The 20,686-nt window shown below is 54.0% G+C and overlaps 1 protein-coding gene across 3 annotated transcripts in view; it reads right to left on the reverse strand.

The window, feature by feature from the left end:
• Positions 1–644: 644 nt before the first annotated feature.
• PFKFB3 (6-phosphofructo-2-kinase/fructose-2,6-biphosphatase 3) overlaps positions 645–20,686 on the reverse strand; it is an 84,112-nt gene continuing 64,070 nt past the window's right edge. For 2 of the 3 annotated variants that reach the window (XM_014783684.2, XM_004425385.3), the window contains exons 2-15: positions 20,195–20,320; positions 19,144–19,240; positions 18,409–18,475; positions 17,794–17,868; positions 17,354–17,410; positions 15,044–15,168; positions 14,341–14,548; positions 13,920–14,066; positions 13,636–13,740; positions 11,790–11,919; positions 11,063–11,125; positions 10,872–10,936; positions 9,023–9,196; positions 645–3,398 (exon numbers count right to left, since the gene is read on the reverse strand). In XM_014783684.2, the coding sequence (XP_014639170.1) occupies positions 3,351–3,398; positions 9,023–9,196; positions 10,872–10,936; positions 11,063–11,125; positions 11,790–11,919; positions 13,636–13,740; positions 13,920–14,066; positions 14,341–14,548; positions 15,044–15,168; positions 17,354–17,410; positions 17,794–17,868; positions 18,409–18,475; positions 19,144–19,240; positions 20,195–20,320 (1,487 nt within the window). In that variant the 3' untranslated portion in view covers positions 645–3,350. Of the gene's footprint in view, positions 3,399–9,022; positions 9,197–10,871; positions 10,937–11,062; positions 11,126–11,789; positions 11,920–13,635; positions 13,741–13,919; positions 14,067–14,340; positions 14,549–15,043; positions 15,169–17,353; positions 17,411–17,793; positions 17,869–18,408; positions 18,476–19,143; positions 19,241–20,194; positions 20,321–20,686 lie in introns of those variants that run through there. The other variant, XM_087420854.1, reaches the window with a different exon arrangement.

Below are 20,686 nucleotides of genomic sequence, written 5' to 3' on the forward strand. Positions count from 1 at the left end.
ATCAAGTTTTTTCCCAGTGGAACTGTGAAAGGGGCCATGAGGGGCTGGAGGAAGGGTGGGGAAATGAAAGGAACGAAGAACCTAAAACAACAGGCTTCCTGTAATCCTGCCCAGGGCCCTGTCATCTTCCGCAACGCTTCTATGAGAACTGCTGCCCTCTGAAAGGGGGCAGCGGAGAAAGGGTATGGCAGGGAGGAGAAATGGATGGGGCACTCTATACCCTGTAATGGTAGATACTTATCAGTGGCATTTGTCAAAACCCATAGAAACGTACAACACAGAGTGAACCCTAGTGCAAACTATGGATTCTAGTTAATAATAACCTATCAATATTGGCTCATCACTTGTAACAAATGCATCACACCAATGTGTGCGGGGCCAGAGGAGGCCTATGGAAATTCTCTGTACTATTTGCTCTGTTCTGTAAACCTAAAACAGCTCTAAAAGATAAAGTCTATTTCTTTCAGGTTGACACAGCTTATTGTTTCCCAAATGCAGGCACCAGGCAGTTGGCCTCTGCATGTGCTGTTTAGAGGAAGGCAATGGAGTGGCAGCCAAGAGCTGAATGGTAGACGCTTGACACATGGCCACAAGTGTCAATTATAGATGTTTCCCCCCCAAAAAAGGCCCAGAAGTGCACTTCGTCGGTGTATTTCAATCAGATATTTTATTGGTCTGGCAACTGCAAAATATACAAATTTCTGAAAGGCACCCCCTGTTTGAAAGCTGGTACAGCTTCATCCCACGTAATTAATTCAGACAAATGTACAGAACACAGAGAAGTCATGTGTCACACAGAAAAGGCCCCCAAACCAATGAGCAACTAAACCTCATCTATACAGCTTTCTATTTTCAGGCTCCCTTATACATATTAAATAAATAAATAGCACATCTGCTATCAAAATAATAAAAAAATAAATTTCAAGTATTACAAACGAAAACGTCATTGGTGTGGTTCGAACAGTTTTTCTTCTCCTCCCCCAATGAAGAGCTTCGCCCCCCGTCTCAGGACAGAATAAGGAGAGGGTGAGCCCACCCAAACACAAATAGGCAGAGTTAAAAAAATTGGTCCCAGATATTTTCCGGGCGTCGGAGGGTGAGAGTCAATAGTCGGGGCAGCAGAGGATCCGGGATTACAGCTCCAACACACCCTCCGTCCGGTGCGCCTCGAGAGTCAGCTCGCTGGGTTTCAATCAAGCAGCCTTGTGCTCTCTCCAGGGTCTCCCCTCCTCGGCCATATTTCTGTTCTATCTCCCCATCTAGGCCCTTACAACCTCAAGTCCTGCATTAGGCAAAGCCTCCTTCATGCACAGACTGATGTCAGGGAGCCAGAGGCAAGGGGGGAGCATCTTCGTAGAGCCCCACTTGCATCAGCCTCGAGAGTTGAGATTCAGAGTCAGCTCTGACAGCCAGAAAGAGGAGGCGGCCAGAGTGTGAGACATAAGGCCACTCTCAGGAGCAGAGCTGCCCGCCCCTCTGTCTAAAAATACCACCAACCTACCAACACAGGCCCGTGTGCACACACTCACACACACAGGTCTGAAGAGACTCGAGATGGAGGGAAACAGGGAAAAGAGCCCAGTCTTCGGCCGCACAGGAGCGTAGACATGGACATCCTCGCAGGCAGACTGCCATGGGGGGTGGGGGGATCTGAATGGTTTGGTGTGAAGACCACCAACCTGATTGTCCGGTATCTGACACGTGTCCCCGTGTCCCACTTAATCCCAACAGGAGAAACGTGCATTCTCTAACAGCTGCTCTCCAACAAAACAAAAACAGCCCTTCCCTCCACTCCCAGGTCCAGATGTCGAGGCCCCCCCCGCCCCATCCCAGGAACGATTTCGTAAGCTAGGAGGGGCAAGAATGTCAGGCTCAAAGGCAGAGGGCAGGAAAGGAAGGTGACCTTTGGCACCAGCTTTGAGAGATCCTTACAAGGGTCATTTGGACGAGCTCTACTACTGCATCTCCAAATGGTTTCTTCTGGGCCTCAAGACGCCGCCTCCTCCCCCAGGACTTGAAGGCAACAAGGAGAAACCAGCAGGCAGAAACTACAGGTATTGAGAACCACATGTCCCCCAAGCCCTGCTCTGAACCCTCCCAAAAAACGCCACAGGTGCCATGCAGGCAAGCAAGGACACTCTCTTCTTCGGAATCCCCCAAGGAGCCCAGCACCACGCTGGGCATACAGTAGATGCTTGACAGGAACGCGCGGAGTTGCGCTGAATCCTCCCGGGGGACCACGGACAGCCCCTTGGAGGAAGCGGCCTCGAGCGAGGCCTGGCTTGGGCCACTGTCCCCACCTGGGAAACACAGGAGGTGATGAAGGTCCTGAAGGAAGGAAGCCGGATCCTTGTTCTTCTCCACGCCGTCTCCCAGGGTCGGTCTTGCAATGATCCCAGTGCTCGCTCCCCGGCCGGTTTACCGAGGTCCCTCTGAGCTCCCCATCTCATGGGCGTGCCCGACTCCCCACCTTCTTTCAGGGCTCCAACCTCCAAGGGCACAAACCCAAACATCTAAGTTCCTGAAGGGAAGGTGCAGCCTTCAGGCCACACTTTCTGCCATTAACAAAGTGCAAAAGCAAGCAGTTCCTGGAGGGCCAGCTCTCAGATGCCCCTGGATCCAGGCAGGAGAGCGCAGGGACCACAGAGTGCCGTGGGAGGGTGCGGCCCGGGGCTATTTCAGCAAAGCACTTCCTCGTGCCTAGACAGCCAGACCGTCCTTCACCATCTTTAGAGGCAGAACACGACCTGGGGAGGTGTGTGGACACGCTGGAGGGCCGCTGCTCAGCTGACCAAGTCTAGCTCGGAGACTTCTCTCTCCACCGCTGGGACTGGCTCTCCCGGTGGCCAAGATGCACAACGGAGCCTCGTGAAAGTTTTCAACATCCCTTAACCTTCAGCAGCTGGGATCGGGGCCCCCTTTAATCTAGCGTTCAGAAGAGTGTCATCTCCCCAGCTGGGGACCTACCAGGCCCAGATCACAGAAAGGAAACAAAACAGCACGGAGGCACCCAACGTCTCCCCTCAGGGCCTTCTCACCTCCTCCGCTGCCCATCGTCCTCACCAAGCCTCGTGGAGGGTCAGGGAGGCCACACAGCCCTGCAAGGCCAGGCAGGGCAGAGGGCAGAGGGCAGGGTGGCGTGCCACTTGAGGCAGAAGCGACGGGTTCTGCACACAGGCAAGGCCACCCTGATGCTGTTGGGGGTACGGGTTCTCTTCGACCAGCAGAACCTCTTCTACACCACCCCACCCCGTTCTGGGAGCAGTCCTTGGGATCATCTGGCCTCGGGGAGAAGGAAGGGTGCTAGCTAGGTGCAGAAATGGAGATGGAATGGGACCGATGGGTCTGCCTCAGTGTGTCCTGGATGAGTCGACGCTGCTCTGGGAGCCCTTCATGTTCTGTTCAGGAGAGAAGAGGGAGGTGAAGGGGAATTACTGTTTACTGTTGACTCAGTTTCTAAAGCAAGACTCACAGTCACGCAATTGAGACTTCTCCCCCAACAAAGAACCCGACCCCAGAAGAGCATCATCACCAAATGGGTAGAAGAAAGCCAGGGAGGCCCCGGGAACGTGGTGGAGGTGAAGCCCAGGGTCACACAGGAGAAGGGGCTGGGCGCAAGGCCGGGAGGGGCCCTCGGAGCAGAGAGGCCTGTCATGTGCCTGGAGGAGGTGTGGAGGGGAGAGGGGAGAGGGGAGACCCGGCAGCTCCCATGGGTCAGAGGTGTTCTGTGACTAAGGGACCCTCCTGCTCATGGCCCTTTAGAGCCTGGTGGCTGCTCCCTGGCCCCACTCAGGGAACTCTCGCTGGCCACAGCCAGACAGAGGATGCACCAGGGTTCCTCCAAAGAAGCATAAGGACTCTCCTCCCAACTTGGCTCAAGCAGAGCCGCACACCCTAGCTGCTGGGATCCAGATTCTAGGAACACCAGCTCGGCAGCTAGGACACAGGTGACACTGGATGTGGTGGGGAAGGACCCAGGCAGAGAAGGCCTGTGTCCCTAATGCTCTCTTCCCTGGAATAAAAGCGATCCTAGCTGGAAGCCCCACCCCTAGGAGCTGGCCAGTGTCAAAACCCCCTTAAAAAAATGTTTTCCGATCAGCCAGGGGGACAGATGACGGTTGCCACCCCACAGCAGAGGTCTCTCTACCTAACCTCCTTAATCCACCCCGCAAAAAAGGAAACACAATTTTTAAAAGTATTCTCTCCCATCCTGAGTGTCTCCACCAAGGCTGTCTTAAAGGGAGGAGCGGGGAGTGGAGACCAACAGACAACTATGCAAGGACCCCCGAGGCCCACTCCCCTCCCACGGTGGAGAAATCTCTAGAAGAGAAAATCGCAGGGCTGGGAGCCCTGAAGCCAGCGCCCAGATCTGAGGCTGCTCTCAGCCGGACTCAGGAGCCCAGGCAACTCGAGCCTCCAACCATGAGTCCATCGGACAGCCTCTGTGAGTTGGGGGGAGGCAGAGGGGCTCGCCTAGGGAGAGCCCTGTAGCCTTGCAGCCACCTGTGGGCTGCGAGGGCACTGTGCTGCCACATCCTTCTGCAGCTGCTGGCTCCAACCCACCCCCGGACATCTCCAGCCCAAGGCTTCGAGCACCCACGAATGACGGCAATGCAACAACGACACTTGGACCGCAGGCACGGGCTATGTCCACATCATTCACTCATGGTGCCCCTGGCTCAGGACACGTGGAGGGAAAGGAGGAAACGAGAGAGAGAGGACCTCGAGACGATGGCGCTGCTCTTAGGAAACACAAGTTCCCTGGCACTCCGGCACGGGGTGTATGAGTCACAAACTTCACAATGGCCAGTCATCACACAGACCAAGATGCCCTGACAGGCTGGGATGCCATGACTCAGAGATGTGGAGGGGACAAGGGGGCATGCACCAAGCCATTTACCTTTCCAAGGTTAGTAAGGAGAAAACTTTGAGAAAATGTGACAGACAGTTCGTCTTTCAAGCATGGGGGGAAAGGAAGAAACATGTTGGAAAAGAAAAACAAAACAAACATCTTTAGTAGTGTTTTCTTTTCAGTGTGCATTTGAAAGTTAAAAATCAAGGATGCATTGTGAATGCCAGAGGGTCTGTCGGCCCTGAGGAGCCAGTGCAGCCCAGGGGGTAGGACAGCAGGGCGCTGCACCCATCCGGGCTGGCGAGCCCGTTTTACCAGGAAACCAGGATCTCATCCATGGCTCCCCCACTCCCCAGTCTCTTGGTGCTCTTGCTGCCCGTGAGAAGAAATCCCACTGGCTTGGAGCAGGAGGAGCAGGAGGGCACCCAAATGCACAGTGGTGTGGCCCAAACCAGAGAGCCCGGGATGCATCACCAAAGCACAGGGCACCATCTCTCCATGACAAGGCGGCCATCCACTGGGCACTGACTGTGTGCCAGATACTTGCTAAGTGCCACATCTATATTCTCATTATCAAAACACCTCAGGACGTTCCTCTCCCCGTTGCACAGATGAGGAGGCTGAAGTCTAAGAATTGCACTAGCTTGCCTAGAGCTGCAAAGAGAGAGGGTAGCAGAACCAAGACCCAAACCCAGCTCACTTTGACTTTAATAATAAACTTTGGTCTCTACTATCCCAGACATGGGCTTGTACTCCCAGACTGGGTTGGATGCTGGGACCCCAGAGTGGAATGCAGGTGTGATGGGTCCAGAGAAAACATTTTTGCTGAGCTGGAGGGATTCTAGCCAAAGGTGCTATTAGCCTTGGAGACGGGCAAGTTCAGCCTCGGAAGGTGGGCGGATGTGCCCAAATCGCCCCTTCCCACTAGGACGGCTTCTTTTTTGGCAGCATCAGGCCATGGGTCAAAACCAACAGGACATGCACAGATGCAAAACCATAAGGCTCCAAATCCAAAGGGGAGTTTTCACACAAGGAGAACCTTGATCCTGACACATTCCGAGTACAACGCCTGGCTTCAGGGGCTAACAGACACGGGACTGTTCCTCTTCAAGACTGAATTTAATGGACAGGCCCACCATTAAATAAACACAACCGAGCCACGGGAAGCAGGCTTCGAGGGAGGGGCTGTAAGAGCTAAAGAGGAAATCTAACAGCTCCAGGCAGTGGCCCGCAGGCGGCAGGCGGCAGGTGCCGGGGACAGCAGTAGATGAACAGTATCTTGGCTGTTCCAGAAACCGGCAGAGAGAAAGCAGCCAGCCTTCAGAACTGGGAGACCCATTCATGCCCTGATTCTGCTGCTGACTAGCTGGACGACCATTGGCAAGTGGCTTACCCGCTGCCCCCATCTGATAGACAGGGATGGTAACTGCCCTGCTGACCTCCTGGGGTTACATTAAGGACCAGAGACATGGAATGTGTGCAAACACATTCTCCGTGAGCTATACAGCATGACAGGACACATTCACTACAGATGGTGCCACCTAATCGAAGCACAATGCCAAACAACTCTCATTTTCCAAGAACACGCCATGTTTTAAGCTTATCAGGCTGCACTCTGTAAGCCAGTTCAGTTTCTGCATGAATTAGAAAAGGTGATCTAATCAGCAAAGGGAACACGGGGAGATGGGACTTGCGGGGTTGGGGAGGGTGATATTTCATGGTAGTGGTTACTAAAATTCTGCCATATAAAGGCCTCGGTTCCTTCTGCGGGTGGGGACCATCAGAGCAGTGGCAAGGCTGGATTATCCAGCAACCGCTCTACCTGATGCTTAACCAGAAACTTTCCACAGAGAGATCTGGCTGAAGGAAGGGGACAACCCGGTGGGTCTGATTCGAAAGCTGCACCCAGCTCTGAACTGTTAAGGCTGAACAGGTTCCCGTTCAGGACAACCCGATCTGGAAGAACAGTTTCCAAAGAGACCTCTCCAGAGCATGGGAGTCCTTGGAGCCCCTGTGGGGGGCAGAGTCGGGGGCAGTCCCTGCCAGGACAGGGAGGGAGAGGCTGCAGGGCTCCACTCCCCACCAGTCCTGCTCAATGTATTCTGCAGATTAGGCTCTGGATAAATTTTCCTTTCAAATGAAAGGGCTCTCCTACGGGAGGCAGACGACTTACGAGAATGGCAGCAGGCACAGACCTAGCCTGCCACCAAAATCAAACTCGAAGAGGGAAAAATTGGATTTACGTCAAGCCACAGACCATTGCAAGTACCGGAGTCACCTAGGCCCCTGAGAGGGAGCGAGGAGAAGCCAGCTGCAGCAGTGGCAGCGTCAGGACGCACTGAAAACAGCTGGGCCGTAATCACCTCTTGCATCCTTTGCTAAAAATTCACAAATGCCCTGCTCTCTCCTCCCACGCCCACCTTCCTCCTTCAGACTTCACAAAAACCGTCATGGTCCTCAACACGTTAACACGCAGGAGGCCAAACTGGCAAGCAAGAAAAAGAGGTGCAAGCAGCAAAATCATTCAGAGAAAAATACTTACAAACAGGCTTTCCCTAGCAAAGGCTGCAGAGAGAAAAGGTCGAGAGAGAGAAGTTAGTAGGGGGACAGGGAGAGGGGCCCGAGCCATTGAATCCGGGACATCCTCTGCTGGGATGAAGCTCTGTCAATTCTCCCACTCCTGGCCCAGCCAGTGGCTTCCAGATCCCCCGAGGATTCAGCTCAGCAACCCTGGGGACCCCCAGCCACGCGTCCTCTGTGACCCGGGTAATGCAGCCCCACACACCACCCACCCCCGGTCCAGGCCAGTCCCCCCACGTGCCTGTGACAGTGGCCTCTGAACTTCCAACTAGGACCCCACAGTTTACTCCAAAACAGAATGTCATAGAGACACCACTTCAGTTCTCAGTTTTCATTAAAAAACACCTCTGATTTTAGACCTGAAAGGAGTGTTAATTAGACGTCTCCCAATCCTACTCTCATTTTAAAAGATAAGGAGACTGAAGGCCAGGGAGGTGATGTAACCTGACAATAAAATCCTACAGCTGGTGGCAGAGCCACGACCGGAAGCCAGGTCTCCAGGCTCTGGTTCAGCATCGTCTAACCCTACGGAGCCCTTAGTGAGCGCCAGACCCCATATGAGATGCCGAATTATCTCCTTTGGTCCGCCTCCTGCAGTAGATGCTATCCCCCATTCCACAGATGGGAAAACTGAGGCCTGAACAGGTTTCGATGACCTACCCGAGGCCATGCAGCTCTCTCCCCTACATCACATTTCCAGACACCACCAGGTTTAAATCAGCTTCAGGGGAAATACAGGAAGAGTTTTCGGGCCTCGGCTCCGACCTCCCAAACAAACGCAAGCCAAAATTCTGCCTGGGATTTACTGCAAGAGACCAGGTGTGGTGGGTGGAGGGCAGGGAGACCCCTGGGTGGCACCTAAATTTGTGCCCAGGGATTTCGATGTTTCACATTGTGGCAAAGGTTCTTGGCTGTCTTTGAGGGAGAAGACTGATTTTCTGAAAACAAATCTTAATGCCCAATCGCCAGTCTCCCAGCCTTCTAACCTTCATAGTGAATGCAATCAGTGAAGTCTAGTTGTTCTTTGCTTTTCGGTTTTTTTACTACGTGCTGAAGTAACTAGTTATGGGAGACAGTGGCTACTTCCAGGCCATCCAGCCCGGAGAGTCAGGCTCCCCGAGTTCTAACCGGGCCAGGCCGGCCGCAGGCGAGGACCCGCTCCACGGGCCCCGCCTGTAACAGGGAGCGATGGCGAAGGAGGACGGTAAGGAAAAATAGCTACGGGCCTCGGACAGAAAAGACACCCTCAGAGCCCACGGAAGCTGAAAGCCCAGAGCTGAATGGAGACTCTGAACCGGGGCTCCGCCGTCAACTTTGTTCTAGAAAAAACTATTCATGAACGTGAACAGGGCACTTCACTACTTCTTCCGCTCTGCCTGGTTCTGGCCACAAAGATCACCTTCTCAGAAAGGAGGCGTGCACACTCCCTGCCACCGCCAGCAAGGAAGGACCCCCAGGTGTCACAAACTTCAGAGTGTCCCCGTGTTCCCTCCCTCCACCACCCAGAGGCGCAGGCCCGGGGCCAAGGCCACGGCCACACCCACCCAGACCCGCGACGGGACGGCGAGGGAGGGAAGGGGGTGAACGCACTTGTCCGGGCAGCTGCGTGGGCACCTCCGGGGGCAGGCAGTTGGGCAGGGCGGCGGAGGTGGAGGCCACATGCTCCTCAAAGCTGTTGATGCGAGGCTTTTTGCTGGGCTCGGGGCTGGCTAGTGGGGTGACACTATTGCGTCTCATGAGCGGGTTAGGTCCCTTCTTTGCATCCTAAGCGAGACAAAGACAAAAGAGAGAAGGCGACAGTTACAAGGAGGGGGCAGGTAGATAAGCCAAAAAACCCCAAACCAAACCAAACACATTTCTCTGCTTCTGGGTGTTACGGATACGTCAAGACCAACCACGAGGAGCGGCCCTGGGACCTCGGGGTGGCCGTTCTGTCCTGTGTCTCCCGGTCGGTAAGAACAAGGGACGATCCCCTCCGGAGCCCCTTCCCCAGATCTTTCCAAGACACTCGCCTGGACAAACGCAATGTTTGCAAAGCAGGTGAGGAAAGGACAGTGGGACCAGTTCTGCACAGTTATCCAATTATAGCAGAGAGAAAAGAACCTTGCTGCCAGCCTCCAAGAGAGCCGAAGGAGGGGAGGAGAGGAGAGAGGCCTGGGTGTGAGGCTCAGGGAGCCACGGAGGGGACAGCAGGAGGGGCAGGGATGAGAAGGTGTCGGTGCTGGACTCCCTCCCACTGATCATAAGCCAGATCTGCAGAGCAGACCCCATAACTATACCCGGCTTAGGACAGGAAACGCAGGCCTCAACCCCAGCCAGGAGACTCAAGACGCAGAAAACCTGAGGGAGGCATTCACGGCCAGCCAGGGCCAAACACTAGCCCTCTGATTGAGTGACAAGGAGGTTGGAGCGGGGACCTCTGAAGTCCCACGGCCCGTCGCTCTGCAGCTCAAGGCCCAGGAGCCACGCTGAGAGGCAGCAGCAGCCTCGGGCTGCTCCTCGGAGAGCGAAAGGAAATGCAGCATCCCACTCCCGAGTTCAGAAGGGGGCCCAGTACGGAGCCCAGGGAAGCCGTCCTCCCTCCTTTCTGTCGACCAGCTGGGCCACTGCCAGTGGAAGCTGGGATTTTAACGCCAAAATCTCCTGGCCAAGCCCTTGGGAACAGGGAAGCTACCTGCACGGACGGAATGTCACACTGGGTGTACAAGAAAGGGTCGGACGGATGCTGGCAAAGCATTGCATTTCGACAGCCAGTTTAAAGTAAATTCCAACTTGCTTTCACAACGTACGCCTGGGCAGGAATCTGCTCTGCCCTTGGGAGATCAACCAGACCAACCGCCAAATTTCAGACCTCCCAAGGTGGAAGTCGGGGTCTCCTGGAAACGCTTTCCATCTGCCATCCCTCGTGTCTCTAATCCCCAAATCATGTCTTCTTCTCCAGTCCCACTGCCTTTTTCATTGTCATCGTCTTCTGGGTAATTCTGTACCTAAGTGCATACAGGTGACTCAGCGGATGTGCTGATCCTGTTTTAACCAGTTAACTCTGGAACTTGCAAGTAGTTTGGGCAGCCCCAAAGGAAAGGGCAGCAAGACCTGTGCTGTGGTTATGTCTGAAGGATCAGAATGCATCCTCCTCTAACACTCACTGCTCGGGTCAAATAGACACGGGGCAAGAAAGCATGGAAAGGAAGAAAAAGAAGAGGATGCCCAGAAGCCACAGGAGAGATAGGGATGCTGAGAAAAGGGAGGGGAGAGTCACCCAGGCCGCCAAGTTCCAACCAACTCCTCCAGCAAGAACCCACTGAAAGACACAGGTCAGCATTTACAGGCAATGCAGGTGGGGACTTGCCACAGCTGGTCCCGTCACTGGACAGTCCTTCTGGTGATGGGGGATGGGATGCAGGTGCAGAAGGGCCAGAGGCACGGAGCTCACACTCACCTCTGACCTCTCCCGGTGTGTATTCACCGACTCCACATTCAGGTAGATGGATTCTACACGGCAACCTAGGCGAGGGCGGGGAGGGAGGTTGGCTTCCTGTTAAAGGGGACGGCGGCTCACAGCCCCATAGCCACCAGGAGCCGCCACCCCGAGAGAGCAGGTCTCGGCAGGGTCCGCATCACCACACTCACCATAAGCAATGGGCGTCAGCTTCAGGACGGTGTGGAGTGGGCATTTCAGGTAAGGCATCTCCTCTGAAAAGAAGAGAAGGGGCCCCACAGTTAGATCTGAGACTTGACAGACATCTGCAGGCCTCCAGTGACAGCTCCTGCCTCTTCGGCGCCCTCAGAAGCCACCCCCTGACCCCTCACACAGGCCCAAGGCAGGCAGCCCTAGAAAAGACATCTAGTCAAAAGAACAAAATCAAAACAAACCCCCAAACCCACCCTCACACAATGAGTTAGAGGAAAAAAGTTTGGGGTAGCTGTGGACCACGTCCTCGAGAAAAGAAAAAGTCGCTCATTCCCCAAACAATTTAGGTATGTCGAGATTCAGCTGAACCTTGGGCAAACACAGACTTAAATTTTAAGAGGATCATGAGAGTGTTCTGGGCTGTTTGTTCCTTAGAGGTGGGCTGAAGGGAAGAGCTGTCCCTCACCTCCTGAGCCAAAGCCCCTTAGAGGCTGTTCTATGAAGCTGTTAAGTACACTGCACATCAAACTGTGCTCTGAAGAATTTTCCAGGGGCCGCAGGGAGGTGCTGGGCCGAGAAGGCCCCTCGGCAGCTGGGAGGCCCTTCCTGACACCGGGCAGCACGACAGACAACCGCGTGGGCTGGGAAAGGAAGGGCGTGCCCACAGCTGCCCCAGAAGTTAATTTCTGCCCCACCCTCACCGGGGATGCTCCGAGGACAGCGCACCTGCACTCTTATCCAGGAAGTAGGCCAGGAGGCATCGCAGGACGGCCTGGTGGCAGATGACTAGCACGTTTTCCTGCCGCTCCAGCTCCATGATCACGGGCTCCAGGCGCTGGACCAGGTCCTGGTAGGACTGCAAGACAGAGGGACAGAGACGCCGTGTTGGAGGAGAAGCGCACGAGAGGAAGGGTGGGAACTTGGCCACCACGGCCACACCTCTCTGTCATGATAAACCAGAGAGCATGCGATCCGTCAAGAGCAGTGGTGTTTTTGTGCTGCATCCCCTGTGGGCGTTGGGCGACCTGGCTGGACTGGCTTCCTAGAAAAGGAAATCATCTGTGTCGATATGGATTTGGAGAAGTAATCCCAAGTGAAACATGAACCTGCCACCCTCTCTCTCCGCTCCTTCCTTTCCTCCCCTCTGCGCGGGGAGTGAGGGAACAAAGTCCTGACACACGCTACAACATGGATGAACCCTGAAAACATCACACTAAGTGAAAGAAGCCAGACACAAAAGACCACAGTGTCTGATCCATTTATGTGAAATATCCAGAAAAGGCAAATCCACAGAGACGGAAAGTAGATTCGTGGTTGCCACGGGCTAGGGGTAGGGGGAATTGGGACTGACTGCTAACAGGCTGGGGTCTCTTTTTGGAGTAATGGAATGTTCTAGAATTACTAGTGATGGTTGCACAGTATTGTGAATATCCTAAAAACCACTGAATTTTATACTTTAAAATGGTTAAAATAATGAATCTTATATTATGTGAATTTTATCTCAACAAAAATAAATTGAAAGAGAAGGGGTAGGCTCCCATGCACACCGGCCCCTCTCCTTATTACCCAGGTCCCAGGGAATGAGAGCCATGGTGGGATAAGAGGACAGTGCCCTGAGCACAAGGGCGCTGAGATATGACAAATGCTGAGACAAGCCAAGACAGCAAGGACCCCGCTAGGTGACCCCACGAAGGCTGCAGCAGACCCCCAAGCATTCTGGACTCTCCTTCCAGGGCTCCAAGCAGCTGCTCACTCAGCCAAAGTGGGCCATACACATGGTGGGGAATGCCCTCCACCAGTGTCACCTCAGGCAGCACAAGGGACATGAGATGACGTGTCTGCCACCTCGCCTGCGGTCAAGGGGAAACCCTCATGTCCCGTGAATCATCAGCCACGATCATCATTCTCTCCTGCATCATTATGCGTGTCGTTAGACAAACACCTGGCTCACTGCTGCACACAGGAAAATACAGCTGTGCTTCCCCTGGAGCTGCTGACAGGCTCAACTTAGGAAGACTCAACTATGGGCCGACCCCGTGGAGCAGCGGTTAAGTGCACAGGCTCCGCTGCGGCAGCCCGGGGTTTGCAGGTTCGGATCCCGGGCGCACACCCATGCACCGCTTGTCAAGCCATGCTGTGGTGGCGTCCCATCTAAAGTAGAGGAAGATGGGCACGGATGTTAGCCCAGGGCCAATCTTCCTCGGCAAAAAGAGGAGGATTGGCAACGCATATTAGCTCAGGGCTGATCTTCCTCACAAAAAAAAAATAATAAAAACAAAAAAAAAGGAAGACTCGACTCTAAAGTAAGAGTGCTGAGAACAAGCGTGGGAACCGATTAGGAGGCTGGATGTATGAGCCCTTCTTGCCCGGTGTCCACAGCTCGCTGTGCGTGGCTAGTTACCAGTAACGGGTCCGTCTGGGTCCCAGCAGCCCTCTCTTGGCCTAGCCCCACACCCTTGACCTCAGAAGGGCCATCATGAGTTCCTCCACGCCCAGCACACACCACCTACACCTGACCACTGTCCACTGAGTGGACGGATGACCAGAGACGGAAGGGAGGGCAGGCACGTACCTCCCCGGTGGGGTAGCGGTAGTAGTACTTGTCCTGCTCGCGCAGAGCGTACTCCTCAGGGTAGGTGTCCTTGATCTCCTCGTAGGTCATCTCCTCACAGACACCCTGCAGGAAACACCCAGAGGTCATTTAGGGAACATGCCCCAAATGGCCACCTCGAGTTGGTCAACGCAGCACGTGCAGGTCTGAAAGAGCTCTCAGGATCTCTGGCAGATCTGGCAGAAAGAGGCCTCCATGTGCCCTCTCTTTCGTGCTCCCACGGCCCGGCCAGACCCGGGACTCACAGCGTCAATTTCATTGAGCGCCTTCCACTGCTCGTAGGGGAGCCGAAGGGCTTCCGCCGTCTGGATGGTGCTTTTCAGCTGGCTGGTCCACACCTTGAGGTCCTTCAGGTTCTGCTCCTCCACAAACTTGCTCAGGGCATTGGCAAACTGAGAGGGATGAGAGGGACACACACTGGACTCCAGGCTCCGCCCCTCCCGGGGAAGCAGCACCCAACCACCCGAACCTCAGCAGGGGAGCTCACTCTGCTGTCGTTAGAACGTGAGAAGGAGCCTGGGGGACCTGAGGAGCAGCTCCTGCGCGCACACACCCCCCAAGGCCCCGGGAGACCCCACCCTTCACACACACACACACACACACACACACGTCCACACACGCGCACCCCATGCCCCAGCTTCCCCTTGCCCCCTGCTCCCCTCCTACCTTCCTGCCCCTGCTGGACAGGCCTGAGTCTCCTCCAATCTTCCCCTGGAGGTTGTGCTCGCTCTCGCCATGGCGACACAGGTAGATGGTGCGAGGCTGCACGTGGATGTTCATCAGATAGTACACGATTCGGCTCTGGATGTGATCCTGCACTCTGTTCACCAGGAACCGCCGGCCCACATCGATCACCTTGATCAGGGACAGGTCCCTGCACAGGAAGGTGACCGGCGGGTCAGAACACCCCAACAGCACAGCACAGCTGGCCCAGGTGCAAATCCCCGGCCCCAGGCCAACCGCAGAGACTCAGCCCTAACAAGGCTCCAGTGGCTGGCTGTCAGCTCCCTGAGGGCATGAATCTACTTTCTCTGAGAGTCAGAGGGCGTGAGCGGGCAGCACCCACAGCAGAGCGTGTGGTCGGGAGGCTGGCTGGCCTCCCAGAAGAGGAAGAGAGAAAAGCAAGAGGATGGGAACAAAAATGAAAGAGATCTCCAGGGGATAGTAGCAAGCCTGGGTTCAAATACTCACTTTCCAGACTTCTACACAGTGTCTAAAATATTCACACTGAATATGGAATCAGGAATTTTTTAAAAGATATTTTAAAAGAGTTTATGAAAGTATGGAGGAGCAAATGCTCTGTAGGAATGAGAAAACACTGAAAGCCCTAAAGCGGGTGATTCGGAGACGGTCAGCTCTTAGCAACTACCTGTCACATTTGTCGGGGTCGAGGGGCTGGTAGCTGGCTTCGTAGCAGCTGATTCTCTTCATGAAGTCGTCCATCGCTTCTGCTGAGTTGCAGTCTCGGTAATCCGGGCTGGAGATTTTCACTTCCTGTAACACCACAAAGAGGCAGCTGATGAATCACGCTGGAAGGATTTCTGCTTAGATGAAGTAGGATTTCGGGCTTGCAAACGGGGAAAGCACAGACAGGCTCAGAATAATGATGATCCTACCCAGTGTTTAAGAGAAAAAAAGAAACACGCTGGGGGTGAGTCATAACCCGATGATTACATGGGAAAGGCACCCACGGCAGACAGAGAATCGATGCCTGGAAGGATGGAGACAGGAAACCCACGAGGATTGTAATGAACACCTCGGAACGGGCCACGATTCAGGATCAATCCAGCAACCGAGTCACCCCAGACAGCCCGGCCCTCAACCCCCGAGTTCTGCATTAGCATCTGCGATGTTTCCCACACAAAGAGTAGGTTGTCAACTAGCAAAGCTGCACTCCCAAGTTGCTAGAGATGCCCCGGCCCTGAGTGCCAGGCAGGACTCTCTGCACCTCCCACAGACTTGTCACTGGTCCCCGATGAATGCTTCTCTACCTGGACCACATACCCAACCCTTTGCAAAGTTTGCTGTCGTGGGAAGGAGATGGAGGAAAAACGACCCTCAGGCCTGCCATCTCCTGTAACTGAACACTAGGTCTGAGAAACCTGGCAGATTTCGGGGGAACTCAGATTTTTTTAATGCACACGCTCTTTTCCTTCTCAACAACTCCCACAGCCGTGAAAGAGAGGCAGCCACTCCTCAAAAATCCAGGCTCCCTGGGGAGTTAGTGTTTCGTGGGTGCAGAGTTTCAGTCTAGGAAGATGAGAAAGTTCCGGAGATGGATGGTGGTGGTGGTTGCACAACAACGTGAACGTGCCAAATGCCAGGGAATTAACACTTAAAAACAGTTAGGATGGTAAATTCTATGTTATGTGTACTTCACCACAATAAAAAAAACATCTAGGTTTGCAAATCCCTAGCACAGCCACCCACATAAGGAGCAGTGGAAAGGCCGAAGCTGCGAAGTTGCTTTGAGGCTTTACCCAGAGAAAGAGACTTCTGAACACGGAGAGTCAGGGTGAATGACTAAACCTGTTAATGGGGTACAAGATAAACGGTGAGCTCCAGCCAAGCACGTGGCGACTGCTCCCCGGGGAAATGACTCTGCAGCTGCAGCTGGCTTCACTACCAAGTAGGACTAGTAAAACCAAATCAAAGAAATACAGCAAAACCCTTTGTTTAGATTATGGCAACTTCTGTTTTCTCATACTTTGAGCCTCTTCCTTTGGACTGCTGAAACGAATCCAGATTGATTTTCCACAATTTGAATAGCCCTTCCTGAAACATGAACTCATGTCTTAGAAATGAGTGTAAATATTCCCACTGGCTTGGAGAGAAGGCCCAAGAGCAGAAGCTAAATGTTCAGCATCCCTGTAAAGATGCCCACTTGTATGAAGCAACACCACGGCGTTCCCTATGGAAGGAACACCTGCTTTCCTTACAGATATGTCTTATTCTGATGCATTTCAGCTGGATAGAAAACGATCTACAACACGAGAAGCTGACTTGTGGTAAGGCCTTCATAGTAACCGTTTCTGTTTATGATCTATTGCTACCAAGTAATAAAATATAAAATTAACCAAATTAAGCTGCCAATTATCCTCAATTTATTGGGGCAACCTCTCCTTGGCATGGGGAGAGCAAGAGGGTATGTTGTACAAACATCAGCAGGAAGATAGTTTTACCACCCCCCATTCTTCCCAAACTTGGGGATTCTGCATTGAGTCTGCTGAGTCCTATGGGCTTTTGTCAATATACAACCATTCTTACCTACCACGGACCTTAACGGCAAAAGGGACCAACCAGCTGCCTCCTTCCCCAAATGGAGGGGTGAGTTGCCCTTTGCCCCAAGTTGCCCCATCACCACCCCACTGCCAAGCTACCGCCACCCACAGAAACTGTTCCTGGTCCCCCACATTATCGCTTAAGTCCCACAAAGACTGCTTTCTGCTGACTGACTGAAAGGACCCCATAAAGCCAGTCCAGGTCACAGAACATGCTTCTAGGTTAATTACCACTTCTGTACTTCTGACCTCCCCAGATCCCACCTCTCAGACAAAATCAACAACAAGCTGGACAAGCCAGCTCGTTCTCAGGCTCTAGTTACTTCTCCAGGCCTGACCTGGTTTCCCACTTTTCTCAGATTACCACAGTAGAGTGGAGGGGTCCTACGTTGTCTTACCATGATGTTGGAGGCTACAACCGTAGGGTCATCACACACAGACTCGATGAAAAACACCTGGGAGGAGGCAAGACAGAAACGTTAGGAAATAACAAATGTGGCAACACAAAGGGCCAACTTTGGTATCACCGTGATGTTCTCACCACATTCGAGGAGAAAGGACCCCATTCATAAATCTCCAAATACATAAAAAAAAGAACCACCCACTCAATCCTGAGTCCTTTGCCCTCCCCAACAGAGGGGTGCTCCTCATCCCCAGTCACGGTAACCCCTAAGAGGCCCCACCAGGAAGGCCCAATCTGTAGACAGCAAAACAAGGGCAGTGGGAGGTGAAGGACCAAGCATGGAGCAGAGGTGCTCCAGACACAGGAATCAGCCGATCCCTGATAGGTTTTCCTTGCTCCTGAGCCTTCTGGGGCAAGACAAGAAATTTCGCTCACCTTGAAATCATTTTCTTTGGCAAAATGAAGGATCATGTGTCTCCTCTCTCTAGTAGTATTGGTGGCATCGAAAACCTGATAGGGCCAAAGGCGGGCAGTGAAGAGAACCCAAGTTTGAGTTTAACAGTATTTACTAAACCACCGAGTAGGTCAGGCCTATCACTTCTAGGTATAAGCCAAAAATCTCCCTCCCCTCTCCCACCGCCTCCAGCACTCAGGGAGGGTAAGGGAGGGTGGGAACACTCCTTAAAGCAAACAGACAACAGAAATGTGCAGGGGAGGGTGTACTGGAAGGGACCCTGGCTACCACGGCCGCAGCCGTCCCGGGTCCAGTCTGCCTTGGAGGGTGGTGCCCGATGGCACACAGAGGATGGGTGAGCAGAGCACAGCAGCTGGCTGTGCCCCAAGTCCACCCCCCCCCAACCACCTTTCTGGGCTCCTGTGCTGCTCTGACCATCTGCTTCCCTCAACTCTCAGGCCAGAGGTCCTTATCCCTATTTAAGGTGTCCCCACATGGCTCTCGGCACTGCTCGGGCCAGTGTCTACATTCCTCTCTCTCCAGAGCACCATCCCACTACGGGATGGGAGACAGAGCTGGCATGTTCCCAGACTTACTGCAATTTGGCCGCCTTCCTTCGTCAGGTAGCTTTTGACGTCTCTCAAGGCAGCCAGAGCGCACTGCCTACAACACACAGGAAGGGAAGGTGCATCAGAGCTGGCGCGTTCGCCCGGGGCAGCCCCAGCAACCCCGCTCAACCTGACAAGCAGAGTGACCGCTATCCATTGCTGAACCACTCTGCTGGCCAGGGCGGTCAGGCCCAGAGGCACCCAACCAGAGCCCCACACAGAAGGTGGCAGTCACCCTCGGAAAGTGATGCTCACGGCTGGCTGCACACTGAGATCCCCTGGGAGCTTTTAAAAGGCGACACCCAGGTCCTGCCCTGAGATTCTCCCTGCACTGATCTAGGCTCGGGCTGGCATGGGGATCTGTCCAAGCTCCCAGGAGATTTTAAAGTGCAGCCAGGGTTGAACCTATCGCACTTGGGTTTCATGATCCCCCTGGGCTTAAAAAAATCCTTTTCAAATACAAACAGATGATTTTCCATGAAAACCCTTTTGTTCATTCTTAATGAGCCGTTGTGGTTGATCTGTATCACATCGGCTGAATTAGACCATCTGGGAGCAGATGAGAGCAGCAAGCCGCAAAGAGACTTGTCCTAATACACACGGAGTGGGGGCCGGAGCTGACGGCCACACCGCAGGCTAGCTTCCTCTTTCTGTCGGAAAACCTGGCTTTAAAGAGCAAAGCAAACCCAAACCCACAGTCTCCCGCGGCAGCTCGAGCCTTACTTCCGCACTCTCATGGCCTCCTCGTTGTCAGGGCGAAAGAAGTTGTAGGAGCTATACTGCTTCACGGCCTCCCGGCGGTACTCCCCGACATTGAACACTGCGGGCGGAGGGAGAGGACAGACCCTCAAATGACCCCAGGAAGGAGGGGCCACTCACAGCTAGGAACACTCGCCCCAAAAAAGGAACCCAAGCCAACACACCAACGCCGATTTGAATGAGATTCTGATCAGTCACGGAAACCAGAGTGTGCAGCCCACGCCCAGGCTAAACATCCACCAAGAAGGCAGCCCGGCTTCCCCAGACCAAACACCGCTCACAGCGGCCTGCCTTTCTGGAGGTTGTCTCCCACGGCCCAGTCTCCAGTCCAGCCTCGGGCTTGAGGCTGAGACTGTGAGAACAGGTGGCAGGCACATGTCTAGCAAAAATAGGGCAATGCTTTCTGCCAATGGTGTCCGAGAGAGAGTGGGGTCTCACACACACACAGGTCCAAACCAGCCATTCTTCTGCTGATGCAGCAGCCTGCGCCCAGGGGACACACTGAATACTTACTGGGTACCACACGGTGGGGCACAGTAAACCTAAACATTAGTCCCCATCCTCAAGACATTGCCCACGCAGTTGGGAAGACCGGGCAAAGATTCATGAAAATATAATCAACGGTATAGAGCACATTATGACAGTCAGTAGAGGAATGTCACAATGGAGTGCCATGGGAATTTAAAGGAAAAAGATCCGCATTGACTCTGGGGGCCAGACGAGGCTTCCTAAGGAGGTGAGGCAGAGCTGGGCAGGATTTGGGGCAGTGGGAGAAAGAGCGAGGCCAGCGAGAAAGACCCCAACACAAAGTCAGGGTGTGTATACAGCATGGTGGGTGACACAGCCAGAAAGGGTCCCCCGCCCCCGTGCCCCCTGCTACAGGGGACAGACTAGCCCAAGAGTAGCCCCATAAGGGAGCTCCAGTGGCTGGAGATGAAAGGGCCATTTTTTTTTGGATGCAGGGGGTTGGCGAGTCACTCAGCGTGACCACCCCAGCCCTGGAACCCGGCCTCACCTTTTGTGGGGACGCCAATCCAGTTGAGGTAGCGAGTCAGCTTCTTGGAGATGTAGGTCTTACCCCGGGCAGGGAGGCCCACCATGACGATCACCGTCGGGGAGTTGGTGAGCTTCGGCCCACAGGCTGGGAAAAGGAACAGAGGTGTCATCATGAGGTGGCCTGTGGTGACGAACAAATTCCTGTACCCCACAACATACTTTAAAGGATTCCTGTTTCGTTCCCACCTCAAAGACCCGGACATTTTACCATCCAGCGGGACTGGGTCCCCTGGTGGCCAGAGCCCCTTCGTCACACCCTGCTGCGCCATCTTGTTTTCAGGGAATGCAAGGCAGGGACTGTCCCCAACCCCAAATTCCAAACCTGATACCAGAGGGCCCTAAACCCAGGCAGGGAACCGGTTACTAAGCCCAGAGCAGAAAGCACCCCTCGGGGGTGTAAGCAAGAGACTCCCCAACACCAGTGCGGGTGAGGTTAACACTAGGAGACGTT

This window comes from Ceratotherium simum, chromosome 32, assembly GCF_057802395.1.
Source record: "Ceratotherium simum simum isolate JZ-2026a chromosome 32, ASM5780239v1, whole genome shotgun sequence".
Classification (NCBI taxonomy): domain Eukaryota; kingdom Metazoa; phylum Chordata; class Mammalia; order Perissodactyla; family Rhinocerotidae; genus Ceratotherium; species Ceratotherium simum.